The following is a 15,384-nucleotide window of genomic DNA, read 5'->3' as shown; positions in this document are numbered from 1 at the left end:
AAAATCACAACAAAAACAACAAATAAACCGACTGAAACAGTGACGTGTTGAGATGCTGCCGTTCTCTGATGTTTAACAGAAAAGGAGACGAGGAGGAGGAGGAGGAGGAGGAGGAGGTTTTACATCGTTGAGACTTGGCCACACACACACACACACACACACACACACACACACACAGACTCTCAGGTGTCACTGGATGACATCGATCCTGGCAGCCAATCAGAGGCGCCTCCTGCTCGCTCCAGCCAATGTGACGGCTGCAGCTTTTTGTTTTTTGCGTCCGTCTGTCGATGACATCATCGCTGATGTCAGGTGAGGCCGAGGAGTGACATCGTCTCATCTGTATTCGGAGCGGCGCTGCAGAAGCCCGAAGCTCTGATTTTAAATCTCTGCTGTTCAAACACGGTGATCGTCGTCTGATTCAGCCGGAAACATCTGACTGCTCCGGTTCAGGATCGGATCCGACCAGGATCAGCCTCCTGGTTCTCCCGCAGCAGCCTTTGGCCTCCTGATTCTCCTGAAGCAGCCTTCAGCCTCCCGGTTCTCCCGAAGCAGCCTCCGGCCTCCCGGTTCTCCCGAAGCCGTCTTCGGCCTCCCGGTTCTCCTGAAGCAGCCTTCAGCCTCCTGGTTCTCCAGCAGCTTGTTGCCTTCAGCTCAGGAAGCAGATTTGCTTATTGGTGGGAAGTAGACACAAGAGGAGCCGCAGCATTTAAATGACCAGAACCAGCTGTCAGCGGGTCGAATGTCTGATCAGGACAAACAGAACGATAGATCCTGCTGGTGACGACTGAAGTCTGTCCACAATGACTCCACAGTTACCTAAAACTACCTGGAACTGGTCCATAATTACTCATTTTTGTCCATAATGACTCCAAACTGTCTAGAAGAACTCAAACTTTTCCAAAAATCACTCAGAAATTGTGCATAATTACTCAAAATTGGTGCAAAATTACTAAACTTTGTCCAAAGTAACTCAGAATTTGTCCAAAATGTCTCCAAATGACTCCACATTTAGAGGAACTCCTCCAATATGACGTGAAACTTCTCCAAAAGCGTTGAAGACAACAAACAGATTTGTCCAAAATGACGTAAAATGTGTTCAATAGGATTTACAGTTTGTCCATAAATCAAACTGTACAGTAGAACTCTGCACTGACTGTTGGACCTGGAGGACGGATTCATGGAGCTGGACCGCCTGAACGTTCAAGAAAATAAACTCATCAATCCAAAATTACAAAGATTTGTCCAAAATGTGCCTCAAATTATTAGAAATTTGTTCATAAAAGCGCCTCTAACTCAGGTCCTGATGTTGACAGCGTGATGCTAACGTTGTGCTAGCGTTGTGCTAACGTTGTGCTAACTCTTCACAGTCCTGAAACTTTCTGATCGTGCCTCATGAAACATTTACAGATTTGTGGTTTTAAAACAGTTGCTGAGGAAATCCTGCATCGCTTCACTCAGTGAAAGACCAGAAAGTAAAGTCGAACCCACTGAGTCTGAAACCGGAAGAATTGCTGAACGCAAACACAACAAAAACACAACGTAAACGCAACATCAATGCAACGTAAACGCAACGTAAACATGGCGTTAACGCAACATAAACACAATGTGAACACGAAGTAAGCACAATGTAAACAACCTGTGTGGACTGAGGAGTCGGCAGCAGAGTGAATGAAGGAGTCATTAAACGAGCAGCAGAGTGTCTCTGGCTGTTGGCTGCAGGCCGCCACTGACTCATCCTCAGACCAACACGCTGCCTCTCCGTCCGTCCGTCCGTCCGTCCGTCCGTCGGCACATCGGAGCTTCGTTCACACTCTGCAGGCGTCCACATGTTCAACAGATGTTCCTGCTCACGGTCCAACTGGAATCCACCTGCTGCTGGTCCAAACTGTCAGGTTGGTGCTGCAGGTGCAGGACGGTAGAAACGATGAACTGCAGCTAAAAGAACACGTCGTGTCTTGATTGCACAACATTACTTCACCACTTCTTCCATTATAGTCTCATTTTTACATAATGTTTTAAAGGTTTATTGCTGCATCGTACTTATTTCTTATTGCTATTAATTAATTACATTATTTTCTGGTAAAAAAGAACAATTTGGTGCATAAACGTCTCCCAGAAGCAGAAAATAAAGTGTTTCTGATCATTTCTGCACATTTTCATGTAATATTTCAGTATTTTTATTGTTTTGTTTAGTTTTTCCACTCATGCATCATCCTCGTATCTTAGTGCTTTTCCATTAAACATTGAAGTCGTGCACTTTTCTGAGCATCATTTAGCAAAAATGGATCATTTGGTGCCTGAAAGTTCCCCAGAACGCAGAAGTATTTTCTACTTCCTGTGCAGTATGACGGCACTACGTTTCTCTTCTAGTCGTATCTAACGAACTCGTTTACGTTTTCAGTCGGCCATCCTACTGACTGCTCTGCTATCAGGACTGTTTCTCCTCATGTTGGTGTTTTTGAGCAGCGTCTGGTTGAACCTGAACCGTGACGGCTGCAGACGGAATCGATGCAGCCGCTCGGCGTCCAGAGCTGCAGCCTTGGACTCACAACACACACACACACACACACACACACACACACGCACACACACACACACTCTCACACTCACACACACACACTCTCAGCCAGTCCCCAGGTGTTGGTGAGGATGAGGCCTTGGCCTAATCAGCCTCCTGTGGGGCTGAAGGAAGGAAGCGCTTGATTTATGAGTCTGGGAGGCTGACAGATCTCAGGTGGACGGAGACACTGACACACTGTGTTAGTGTTTCTAATCTCTCACTTCACCTCATTTCACCCTCATCCCCTCTTCATCCTCATCTTCATCTCATTTTCATCCTAATCTCACCTCTCCTTTATTTCATCTTATCCTCATTTGATCTCATCCTTGTACCGTCTCATTCTCATCTCATCTCATCCCAATGTTGTCTTGTTCATCCTCTTCTCATCTTCCTCCTCATCTCCATCATCATCATCATCTCATCTTCTTATCATGCTGTTTATTCTTGTCTTCATGTCACCCCAATCTCATCTACATTTCATCTTCATCTCATATTTAATCTCTCCTCTCAATCCTATCTTCATCTTGTCTCATCTCATCTTCATCCTCATCTCATTTTCCTCTTCATCTCAATCTCGCCTCCCCTTTATTGTATCTCATCCTCATCTCAATCTTATTTTATCATCATTCTCATCTCATCTTATTTAATCTCATCGTCATCTCAATCCTACCTTCATCTTGTCTCATCTCATCTTCATCATCTTCACTCTCATCTTCGTCCTCATCTCTCCACGTCTGCCTCTCTGGTCTTCCTCCTTCCTTTGTCCTCCTGATCATCTCACTTCTCTTTATAAACTTGCTTCTATATGACTAAAGTTATTATAATAATAAATCATCACATAATGTCTGAGAGGACGCTCACATGTTTGTCTAACTGGAGATGAATAATCCGACCTGAGCTCAGTTTCTGTCTAAACGCCGGCGGTTTTGTTCATTAAACTTCATCTGGAGCGTCGCTGAGCCGTGAAACCTCTGCTGAGACGCTACAGTTTGCCTTCAGCTCTGATCTGGATGCATCCACCTGCTTTAGCCTGAAAGACGCTGCAGCCGCTAAACGCTGAGCTGCGACGTTTCCTGATCAGAGCAGCTTCCTCCAGACTTCCTGCATCTTATCGTCTCCGTCGGGTTTGTTTAGATCCATCTGTAGTAGTTTTCTCTCAGGTGGTGAAGAACTGCGCCATCTTATTTTCTAATCTGGTGACACTCCTGTAATTAGTTTTTCCTGCAGCGCCGTCGCAGAATCACTTCTTCCTGAACTTTCTCTCACTTCAGAAAAAAAAAGCTCAATTAGAAAAACCGGTTTGGCGTTCGTCCACGTTTGTGTTTTTCTGGCTTTAACTTCATCCGTTAGTTAAACAGGAGCATAAATTCTGCCTCCTGTGGATCCTCGCTTCCTTCAGTGTGTTAAAAAGCTGCTTTTTAAAATCATTTTGGACCAGAGTGAAGTCAGCGTGACCCACAGAGGCCCTCGCTTCCTTCAAGGTGTTCATGGAAACAATCTGCACATCTGAGTTTGAGTCATTTCGGATCATTTTTAAGTCATTCTGGGAAAGCTAGGAGTTAATTTGAACAATTTTTAAGTCATTTAAGACTAATTTTACTTATTTTTTGATCTTTATTTGTCGTCTTTTTTGCCGTTCTGGACAAGTTGTTGTTGGAGGTGGAGATGCAACGTTAGTATGACTTACAGAGACATAAAAAGGCACCTTAGCTACTCGATATTCTTTTGTTTGGTTGCTTTGCTCCTTCACTGTGTCACATGGCTGCATTTGTGTGCATGTACAAAGTCTGCAAACTTGAGTTTAAGTCATTCTGAACAACTATTTTTTGCAATTCCAGGTATGTTGAGAGTCAGTTTGGACAATTTTTAGGTAATTTCTGGACAGAATTCAGGTCATTTAGGATGAATTTCAAGGAATTTTAGTCTATTATGGACAAATTTCAAGTCATTTCGGTTGAATTCAGGTTGAATTTTTGTGGTGATATCATGACTATCTGTGGTGATTTTTCAGTTATGTTGTGATTTCACATCTTTTTGTGATGATTTTAAATAATTTTGAAGTGATTTATTATATTTTTGTGTCAATTTTACATGTCTGTGGTTTAGCAGTAAATAGAGCGGAGTCGTCTGCATAGAGGAGGATTTTATGATCTAACGTGCTCTAACAGAGACTCTGTGCTGATGTTTGTTACCAACATTTGCTTGTTTCAGATCTTTTGCTCAGTTTACATGATACACGACACAGAATCTGCTCTTTTATCCGCTTTGTTTTGGTTTTAAAGTTTGAATAACTGCCTCTAAAGACGATTTACTGCCAAAAAAACTTCCACATGCAGGAGTTTCTTTGTGTTTCTTACCTTGTTGTCTGTTTCCTCATTGGATCAACCAGTTAAATTATCGCCTCTCACCTGTTGTCCATCAGGTAGAGGTCACACGATGCCACAATGTCCGCAGTAGCCCCGCCCTCCTCAGATTGCTATGGCGACGACTTCTCCACCCCCGAAGGAAGCGATGCTGACATGATGGACGTGGAGCCTCTTCTGGATTCATCCCAGCATCACTCTGGTTTCAGTTCGTCGTCGCTGGAGTTGAACTGGGAGGAAACTCAGCCGGAGGATGGTGGCTGGAGCCAAGATGGAGGCCTGGAGGGGCAGTAAGTATGAACCAGAATGGACGCCAGCATCTCACCATAAACACTTTGGGTCTCTGTGGGGGTTTGGAATCCTTTAGCCGTAACTCTGAGTCATCTTCGTGGTGAAACGACATCTTTTTGAGCTGATTTAACTCATTTTAAGGTGATTTTTGCATCTTTAGTGATGATTTCGTTTATTTTTTCGGGAACTTTCACACGTAGAGAGAAGTGACGAGAACTTTAAAGCTCAGATCTGTTTAGTTTTCAAACTGTTTTTAACCGTTTCTGGTTCTGACAGACGGCGGGATTTTCAAACCTGCTGCGTTTTGGAGGATTAAAAAATGCAAAACGAATCAAATAAAACCATCTTTCTGTCTTTGCTTCAGGCTGGAGAGGAGGTGGCTGCTCTGGCACGACTTCATGAAGGAGCTCGGCCACCTGGAAGCTTGGCTGCTATTGGCCGAGCGGGCCATCACCTCCCCAAACTCCGCCCACTTTACCTACTCCGCCGCCAAGGAGCAGCTGAGGAAGTTTGAGGTGAGAAATCAAACAGGAAGCCAAACTTTACTGGTTCCAAAGAGAAACTAAAAGTCTCTTACTGCTGCCAGACTGATGGCAGCGAGTCTGAGGCGCTGACGGACAGTAAAACCCGGTTCAGAGCGAAGTCGGGCTGAAGTTCGGCTGCCGCCTGAAGATAAACGCCAGCAGAGCGTAAACATCTCCAGCAGTAAAGCTGCAGCGCTAAATCACAAAGTGCTGAGAAGCTCTGAAGCCGTAGATCCTCCTCGTCTGATTCACAGCGAAGCTCGAAACTAAAGCTGCTGCTGCTGCACGTTTAAACCACGACCATGATAATATTTATCTAAAGAGTATTATTGTGATAAAACTCATGATTTCTGCAGATTTACGGGACAGGAAGTGTCTCAGCTGATTGGTTTAATGGTGGAATTATCGTATTTTGGTGGTTTTCAGGCCTAAAAACAACATTTATCACTCAGGAAGTTGTTCTGTCAAATTAAAATGCTCAAATATTAAAAAAATAATAATAACAAATCAGATTTTACAGCTCCAGGATCAGCTGTAACAACGCTCTGCAGCAAACGGAGCCGTTAAATACGACAAAGTAAAAGCCTGCACAAACCAAAGATTACAAAATAAAATATTTAAGACGCTAAATCCTGCAAAATAAAACAACAATAAGACAAAATAAAGACCACAAATTAAAATGCTGGAGATGTTAAAGGCGACAAAATAAAAATGCATTTTATTTTGTCGTCTTTAACGTCCATGTCTGACAAATAGAATAGTGCAGGTGGTAGAAACTACAAAATAAAATACTATAAATGTTAAACACCACTACAAAAAAGACTGCAGATTCCACTTACTACAAAATAAAATGCTGCAGATTTTAATGCTACAAGATAAAATAGTATAAATGTTAAATACTACAAAATAAAATGTTTCAGATGTTCAATACTACAAAATAAAATACTATACAAGTTAAATACTACAAAATAAAAGCCTGTATCCTGAGTTCCACTAACGTCTGGTCTCGTTCGTCCAGCGGCTGCGGCGTGAGTCCGGGTCTCGACTCGTCCAGTTGGACAGTTTGACCCGACGGAACCGAACGCTGACCCGGATGTTCCACGGAGCCATGAAGACCCGACTGCTGGCCGCAGCCGGAGAGTGTGGACGGCGGTGGGACGACGTGAACCAGGAGCTGGAGGCCGTCAGCGGCCGGCTGCAGGTCCTCACCGCTACGCTCTTATTTTGTTAACCTCATGTTTGACTTCCTTCTCTTATTGTGAAGGTGGATTTACTGCTCTGAATGAATTTACAAAACACCACCAGGGACCTAATAAACCAAACATAGAGCGGCATCAGCTCACGAATTCACGTAACTTTTGTTTGAAAATCACGTCTCTTTTTGGTTCATTTGAACCGTTTTGTGGTGATTTTCTGACTTTTTGTTCTGTGATTTTGCACATTTATTTTGACTTCCTGTCTCAGGAGTTTGTGTCAGAGTGGGAGGAGTTTGAGGCCCAGGGGGCGGAGCTTGCTCTCTGGTTGGCCGACATGGACGTTCGTCTGACGGAGGTCGATCACCTGACAGGAAGCACCTGTGACAAGCTGCGACGGCTGCAGGTGAGTGTTTAACGTGGACTCACACACTCTGTCGTCCTTGTTTCAGTGTGTTAACGTTGTTGTTGTGTTTTTGTGCGTTCAGTCCTTCCAGCAGAACGTCTGCGTGAACTCGGGTCGCTTCAACGCTCTGCTGCAGCGCGGCGAGGCGCTGATCCAACACAGCGACGGCGCCGACGCGCAGCACGTGGAGCGCCGCCTGCTGGAGCTGCTGCGGCGCTGCAGCCACGTCTACAACAACATCGCACGGACACACACACGGCTGCTCAGCATGAGACTGGTACACACACACACACACACACACACACACACATGACTGGTGGGGGAGGAAGTACTACAAAATAAAATGCTTTAGATGTTAAATACTACAAAATAAAATGCTGTTGCTGGCTAAACTCCCACAATGCTCTCTGCTTGCTGCTTCTACGTTTCCTTAAACACCTAAAACCTTCCTCCGTCACTAAGCGTCCTCTTGCTGCTGCTGTTTTTCATTCACTATCTTTCCAGGTGTTTGAGGACGACTGGATTCTGTCTCAGGCCACAGACTCTGGTTGTCCTTCAGAAACTCTACAAGAAGACGAGGAGGTGATGGACAAACCCAACCTGGACCTCCACGCTGCTCCAAGCTGCCCGAAAGGTAACGGATCAGAACTCCCAGAGGTTCTGAACAAGTTTCTGACTCTGATAAATGCTGTCGTCTTGGTGATTCATCTTATGAATCCTCCTCCTCAGCGCCTCCCTGGGCTCCTCCCCACCCGTCCTCCCCGACCCATGAGCACCTGGGGCTGGAGTGGGACCCCTCGGTGGACATCGGACGCTCGGTCTCCCGTGACGACGCCGACTCGTCGTACTTCAGCGCCTGCACAGGTACGAGGTAGCTTCTGAGTAGCCGCTAAGCTAAGCTAAGGTAAGCTAAGCTAAACAGCGGTGGAGGGTTTAACGTGTTTTCTTTCTGTCCTCTGGAGGTTTGTGTCACAGAGACGGCCTGAAGAGGCGGAGCTACCTCAGCTCCTCCGACTCCCGCTCTGACATCAGCAACGACATCATCAACCAGGAAGCAGAGCTGGTGAGTCACAGTGAAGTAGAAAACATGTTTACTAGAAAGAATTTAGATTTATATGTACGAAAGGCAAAAACAGGTGCAGTTTGGGAAGTTTAACACCAAAAAAGACGACTAATAATTACAGAGACGACTAACGGCCAATCAGAGACGACTAATAATTACAGAGACGACTAACGGCCAATCAGGGACGACTAACGGCCAATCAGAGACGACTAACGGCCAATCAGAGACGACTAACGGCCAATCAGAGACGACTAACGGCCAATCAGGGACGACTAACAGCCAATCAGAGTCGGGTTTTAGTCTGTCGCTGCTCAGACTTTAAAATGTCGAGTTTACAGGTTGAACTGCAGGAAGTGTCTCCGGAGCCTTTTGTCATTTCACACCTTCTTGTGGTGATTTAAAATCTCTGTGGCTTTTATTTAACGTTATTTGTGTCGATTCCACATTTTATAGTGATTTTGTGTCTTTTTTAAAAATTATTTTACATCTTTTTGTGTTGATTTAATATGTGATTGTCAGGATTTCACACTTTCTAGTAATTATTTACCTTTTTGGGGGCATTTGGGTTTTTTTGTGTTGATTTCTGGGCATTTCCTGTTTATGTGGTGTTTTTATGTCTTTTTATGTTGGTTTTACGTTTTTACTTTCATTTCACACCTTTTCTGTGCCGATTTTACGTCTTTCTGAGTCTTTTGTCTTGATTTTGCATCTTGTCATGGCAGCTTTGTGGCGTTTTTGTGTTAATTTAGTCGTTTTGTGGCGACACTGCTGCGGGTTCGGAGGGCTACGGTGCCAACGCGATGCGACGGATCCGTACGAGGCCTTCCAGCGGCTCCAAAGCTGCACCGCCGGGCCTCGGTCTGAACAAATCCGCGCGGCGCTTTCCTCCTGATTTCCTTGTTTACTCGGCTTTGTGCTCTGACCCAGATGCTACTCGGCCCAGAGGCTCCGTCTGTCATTCTGTCTGCAGCGAAACAAACACGACGGCACGTTGATGTCTGGATGCAGCAGCGATCTCGTTGTGCGGGTGTCGGCTGCGTGAGGCGCTCACAACCTCCTCCTCGTCTTCTGCTGATTTATTGATGATGCCTGCAGAACCTCCACAACAGCCCTCTTTCTCTTTTTGTTTGTTCAGACGCAGCAGAGGAGTATTTCGGGTTCCTCCTCCGTCACCTCGCCGTCTGCTGCACTGTCGCTGAACCCGAAACCCGACAGGACGAACACGAGCACAATGAAACCGAATTAGCCTCCGATGGCGGCGACAGAGGCATCAAAGTTTGCTCGCGTCGTCTCGCTGCGCTCCTTTTCCTGATTTATTTATCGGCGTGGCGGAGGCGCGATGTCGGCACTTCCTCCCCGCGGGCTCGACTCGCCGCTGTTGCACTTCATTAAGCTGCGACCGCGTGACCTCGTCTCCGGCTGCTCCAACGCCGCATGAATCCTCAACGCCGCTCACAAGCCTGCAGAGGTTCTTTTTCTGTTTTTCTTTTTTCTTTTTCGTGCCTCATCGCTGCTGCTCTCGCCGGGAAAAGAGCAAATGTGATCAGTTTTCAGCTCCGTCGGGTTCATTCAGCTCGGCGGACTGCAGCCCTTCAACCCATCAGCTGCTAATCATGTGCACAATATGCATCAGCTTCAGCACAATTTCCCAAATTCATCAGTTTCTAGTCACACGTTTTAGCCGATTTCTATAAAAATCAAACCAGAGAGAGCTGAGAAACTGCTGGTTTCGCTTCAGTTGATGCTTTTGTTAATTCTCTGAAACCCAGAACCTGTCGTTGGGTCTAACAGACGTCTTTTCTTTGCAAAAAAATTGGCAAAATTACCCAATTTACGAACCGAAAACTGTAAATCAGAGAGAATGATTTGAGTTCTGTTGAAAAAATGAACCAAATCTGAGCTTTAAATGGTGATTTTTCATCTAAACCACTTTGTCTTGTTTAAGAATTTACAAAAAACAAGAAATTCTGAGTTCCAACATCTGATCCTGTAGAACCAGAACCTTCCTCCTCCTGGTTCTGATCCTGTAAAATCAGAACCTTCCTCCTCCTGGTTCTGATCCTGTAGAACCAGAACCTTCCTCCTCCTGGTTCTGATCCTCCACCACTGACCCAGCTCTGACCAACAGGAAACATTCAGAGAGTTTCAGGTTGAGCTGCAGAGAGACTGAAGGAGAATCCATCCTACTGGATCAATGAATAGATGCAGCACGGATCAGAACCAGAGACCAGAGGAGCCAGTTGGTGGAGATACATTCATCTGATGGAGGAACATCTTTCTACTGATGGTGGAACATCTCAAAACTGGATCAAAAATGGTCCATAATGACTCAAAAATGTCATTTTAAACACATTTTCAGTCGTTAATATTAATTTTATTTAGTTTTTAAGGTATTTTGGGAAATTCTGGAAGACGTTTAGACAAATTTTGTTTTGATTTTTGCATTTTTATGTGACTTTAGACACGTTTTAAATCATTTTTGGACAATTTTGGAGTCATCTTGAAAAAATTAGTGGGTTCGAGTAAAATAAGAAAAAATGCGAGTTAGAAAGCGGTGATGAAAAGGAGATTTATGTGAATAAAAAATATATTAAATTGATTATTTGATCTTTTGGTTCTTGTTTTTTTTTTTTAAATTAAAAACTTTCCTACTTGAAGAAAATGTCAAAATATCGATTTTTGTTTTTTGCATAAACAAGAACACAATCAAAAGTGAACTTTAAGAAGAAACAAACACCTGAGATGTTCCTGTTTCATGTGTCCGTTGTCTTGCAGGCTGGAGCTGCTTCATCGTGGACGTAAACGATGATTTATTTCTGAACTCAACTCTTTTTCTCTGCAGGGTTTGGAGTACTGGCTCGACCAATCCCGCTCCTTCTCGCCTGCCGCCAACGGGAAGGACCAATGGGCGACCTCGACTCCTGACGCACAGAGCGGCGAGCCAATCGGCTTCGACGGAGGGCGCGTGAAGGCGTGGCTCAGAGTCCAGAGCTCCGCCCCTCCGGAGGCGAGGCCGTCCTGCTCTAAAGCTGTGCAGACTGACGAGGCGAAAGTAAGAAGTTCTCATCGTCTGCAGCAGCAGTGAATCTGTTCAGGAATTAGATCTGATCTGGTTTAAATTATCACCTAATGCCTAAATTTCCTGTTTCCTTTGACACTAACAGACATTTTTAGTCTAAACCGGTGCAGAAACGGAACAAACTGGTAAAAACTCACCAGAACCGAAGCGTTTGAGGACCGAACTTCAAACTTTGATCAGAACATTTTAAGTTAAATAAAAACCTAGACGAGCTTCCTGCGCGCTGCGTCTCATCCTCGTCTATATTTAGCCATTTTTCCTGCAGCTGCGTTCTCAGTTTGCAGGTTTGATTGAACGTGTGATTGTGAATAATTTCCATTAACGAGGTGAGCGCCGAGCTCCTCGTTCTCAACACGTTTCTCCGTGACTCAGACCGGATCGCTGCAGAACCAGAATCTTAACCTGTCATCAGATCAACGTCCGGCTCGTTTTCTCTCTCTGAAAACATCAAATGCTGAAAGAAGACCTCCTCTTATTAAACACGACTTCAGGAGGAGGTTCGGCTCCTGCAGCTCCGACTTTATCTGGATGCTAATGAATGCAGCAGCATTGGGTCACGTTAACGTTAAATATTCATCACTTCCTGATCTTTGCTTCACCGTCAATGACAGTTATGAGCTTAAAGCAGTGATTCCCAACCAGAGACACCAAACTTTCTCCATGCATGAGCCAGGAAACGCTGCAGAAACTCATTACAGAACTTCAGTGGAAAGCAGCAGCAGTAGATCAACAGCAGCCCGATTGTGTTCCTCGTTTCTTGCTGATGCTGGTTTTTTTCAGCCTTAACATCGAGCACGTGGCGTCACATGAACATCATCTGTGTAAAAACCTCCTGACCTGAATCTCCAGGAATTCACTCCGTCACGCTCACAAACTCAGAGCGAACCGCCGACCTCGAGGGCGACGACTTCAGCGTGGAAATACACGAACGACAGGATGGGAATGAGCGGATATCTAGATTTACCGGCTGTTTCTAGGTTTTAAATACTTGGAATCGGAAATCGTTTGGATATGAACGTGTGAGGCCGACTTTAGAGTTTCTGACCTTAAAAACAGAGCTTCAGTCTTGACTCTTAATAAAGCAAACTGGTGTTTATTACTGCTGTTGCAAACATTTGCGTATTTAGCAGCTAACTGCTTTAGCACAGTGCTAATCAATTCTGGTATTAAAACAACAGAAAAATGAGACAATAACAAGAAATGCTATCCTAATTTAACTAACGAGCGCTGGTCGGCGGTCGTTAAGCATCACAGAAGACTTTGAGTCATGGTGTCTCTTTACTAGCTAAACTCGCTAACAGGAAACTGCTCGCCTCCTCTGGGTGATACAGAATTAAACTGCAAAAGGCTTTTTAATAACAGCATCTAGTGTTTATTGCTGCTATTGCAATTATAAACACTGTTGCAAACACTGGCGTATTCAGCAGCGTTCACAAACGCTAACTGTTTTGCAACAGCATCAATAAATTGTGATGCTAAAACATTCAACCAACAAATGAGACAAACAACAACTTCATCCACTTTTTTCCCCCCAATGCTACTGAGATACAGAAACGCCATCCTAACGGATCCAGACTTGCTTTAATTCACGAGTGTTGGTCATTAAACGTCACAGAAGACTTTGTCATGGTGTCCGTTTACTCGCTAAACCCCCACAATGTTTGCTAACAGTTTGACACCTGTTCACCATATTAAACATTAGGAGGCTCCACCTGGTGGTGCATCCAGGTACTACACAGGGTCCTCGCCAGGATTTTTTAGACGGCATACTGGGGGGAAGGGTTGTCGAGCGAATGCTGCTAGCGGCGAATACGCTAGCGAATAGCAGCGTTAGCAGCAAAGACGACAGTAACGAATCTCAATCGGCGCTTCTTGTTAAACTTTTTCTCGTTATGTAAACATTGTAACGGCCCAATTTGCAGCGTAGTTTTTTCAGACAGCAGCGTAACGGGCCGTTACTCTGCTATGATGCTGGAGAGAACCCTGCTATGGCTAACGTGCTATACATGAATACAAATATTAAAGCACTGATTGGTTCCTGCTTTTCAAAATGGTTTGGCCGATACTAAATATTAAACATTCCAGAGACAATCCTCATTCAATCCCCAAAAGTACACAGATTTGCATAGTGCCACTTCTTCAGTCGTTGATTTACTCCCACTGGTGTCCACGAGGTCGGTGATACAGTAAACTGACGTTCCTGCAGAGTCTGTTGTTGTGAAGTTAAGTCTGAGCGATGTCCTCGCTCCCCATCAGCATTCATAATCATCAGCCGTTACTTTCTCTGCTCTGAATTCACACAATCATCCACCTTTTTGCAGAGATGGATTCCCGGATAACCGTCCTCTAAGCCTCCCGCTCGGCTTCACGCTTCCCTCTCCATTAGGCTTCGCCGGCCTCAGCCTTCATTTCCTCTGCCGCCGCCTCATTACTGGGGGGGAAGCGTCTATTTATCCTCCTCTTCCTCCGTCCCGTCCGACGCTCTCCGGGCCGCCGAATGAATCCATAAAGTCTTGATTTATGCCTGGAGTCTGGCCGCGCTTTAACTGTCGCCATAAAATCGGGAGAGAAACAATCCCTCTTCCCTTCCTTCCTCTTTACTTCCTCCTTCCCTCATCTGTGTTTTGACTTCAGATAACCGTGTACAGGAAATAGGAGCCATAAAGACGAGGGATTGCCGGAGACAAAGAAGAAAAGTTTGTAAATGAGTTTTTCAGGGTCAAATCTGATGACAAAGTGTGCGTGTAATTGTAATCTCAGCGATTTTTTTTTCGTTCGTGTTCTCGCATTTGCAATATACGAGTTTGATTGAAAGTGTGTTTGTGCGTAATAGCGTCGGCGCTCTTTAATGGAAGTTCATTACCGATAAAACTATCGAGCGAGCAGCAAAACAAATGCGGCAGAAATTAACCTGGGAGTCCAGATTTGAGAGCAGCCAAGGGGAGAATCGGGAGTTTAATCAATGCTCCGGAGCAGCTCGTCTACAAACTCTGTGTTGAATCTGAATTTCAAGCATCGCTCTGAGAGTCGAGTCTGGAACGTTTCTGCTGACGTTAGTCCAACGCTGTGGGTCACGTCCCGAACAGCAGATGGGACTTGCCAACTCCGGTACGACTGCAGAACAGTGTTTAAATTTAAAGGCTGGCCAGTGTAATAAAAGTCAAAACAGTTTTTATTTTGCAATGTGTAAAAATTCTATTAAAATGCAGTAAAACCAGAGATCTTCATCTTCGGTTTAATTGCCACAGAAAACAGAAAAACTGCTCCGACCACATGAGGCCACAATGAGGGAACAGAGATCTGCTGCAGGAACCCAACTTGACTGTAGACTGCATATGACCTTAAGCCTTTATACAACTAAAAATGGTTCAAGACCATTTCACAACACGTGTTCTCTCAAGACATAGTAAGGTTAGGACCTTACAAAACCGAGAAACCCAACAAAATCTAAGTTTCCTTTAAATTCCCAGCGCTTAACGACAGTGGGGAGGGAAAAAACCCAAAACCTCAAGCAGAACCAGGTTTAGGACAGAAGGCCATCTGCCTCGACTGGTTGGGTCGATATATATTCACCGCCCACACAGTTGTCGTGAATGTGGAAACTAGCTATTAGAGGCCAAAACATACCAGCTCACCACCAGGGGTCAGAAGGTCTTGGTGTCCAGCTTCTGGTGCACCCAAACCCAATGCCTGTTCCTGCAGGTGGTGGTGGTCCCATGTAGCCTCTTCAGGTTGTACCTGTCCAAGCCCCATGGGCCAAGGCTTGGCCACCAAATGCTACCCTGTGAGCTCCCCTACCAGGTCCAGCTCCAGAAGGGTCTTTTTGTTTCCCTATCTTATGTTTCCTTGATTCTTGATTAATTGAGGTCTTTGGAACACTCACAGTCCAGCCCGTCCCCCTA

At 44.9% G+C, this 15,384-nt stretch overlaps 1 protein-coding gene across 1 annotated transcript; it reads left to right on the top strand.

Annotated features, from left to right (window-relative positions):
* Window positions 1-5,007: 5,007 nt before the first annotated feature.
* Window positions 5,008-11,455, top strand: LOC103375447 (nesprin-2-like; the record flags this gene model as incomplete). Its single annotated transcript, XM_008305739.1, has 9 exons — window positions 5,008-5,216; window positions 5,582-5,732; window positions 6,760-6,942; window positions 7,206-7,340; window positions 7,423-7,617; window positions 7,845-7,974; window positions 8,070-8,204; window positions 8,303-8,403; window positions 11,246-11,455. Coding segments are annotated over exons 1-9 (1,449 nt in total), but the record flags the coding sequence as incomplete, so codon positions are not given.
* Between the last annotated feature and the right edge of the window lie 3,929 nt (window positions 11,456-15,384).

This window comes from Stegastes partitus, unplaced genomic scaffold (assembly GCF_000690725.1).
Source record: "Stegastes partitus isolate 25-593 unplaced genomic scaffold, Stegastes_partitus-1.0.2 Scaffold2598, whole genome shotgun sequence".
Lineage (NCBI taxonomy): Eukaryota > Metazoa > Chordata > Actinopteri > Pomacentridae > Stegastes > Stegastes partitus.
Note: the sequence above shows the minus strand (reverse complement) of the source record. Positions and strands in the feature narration are given on the sequence as shown.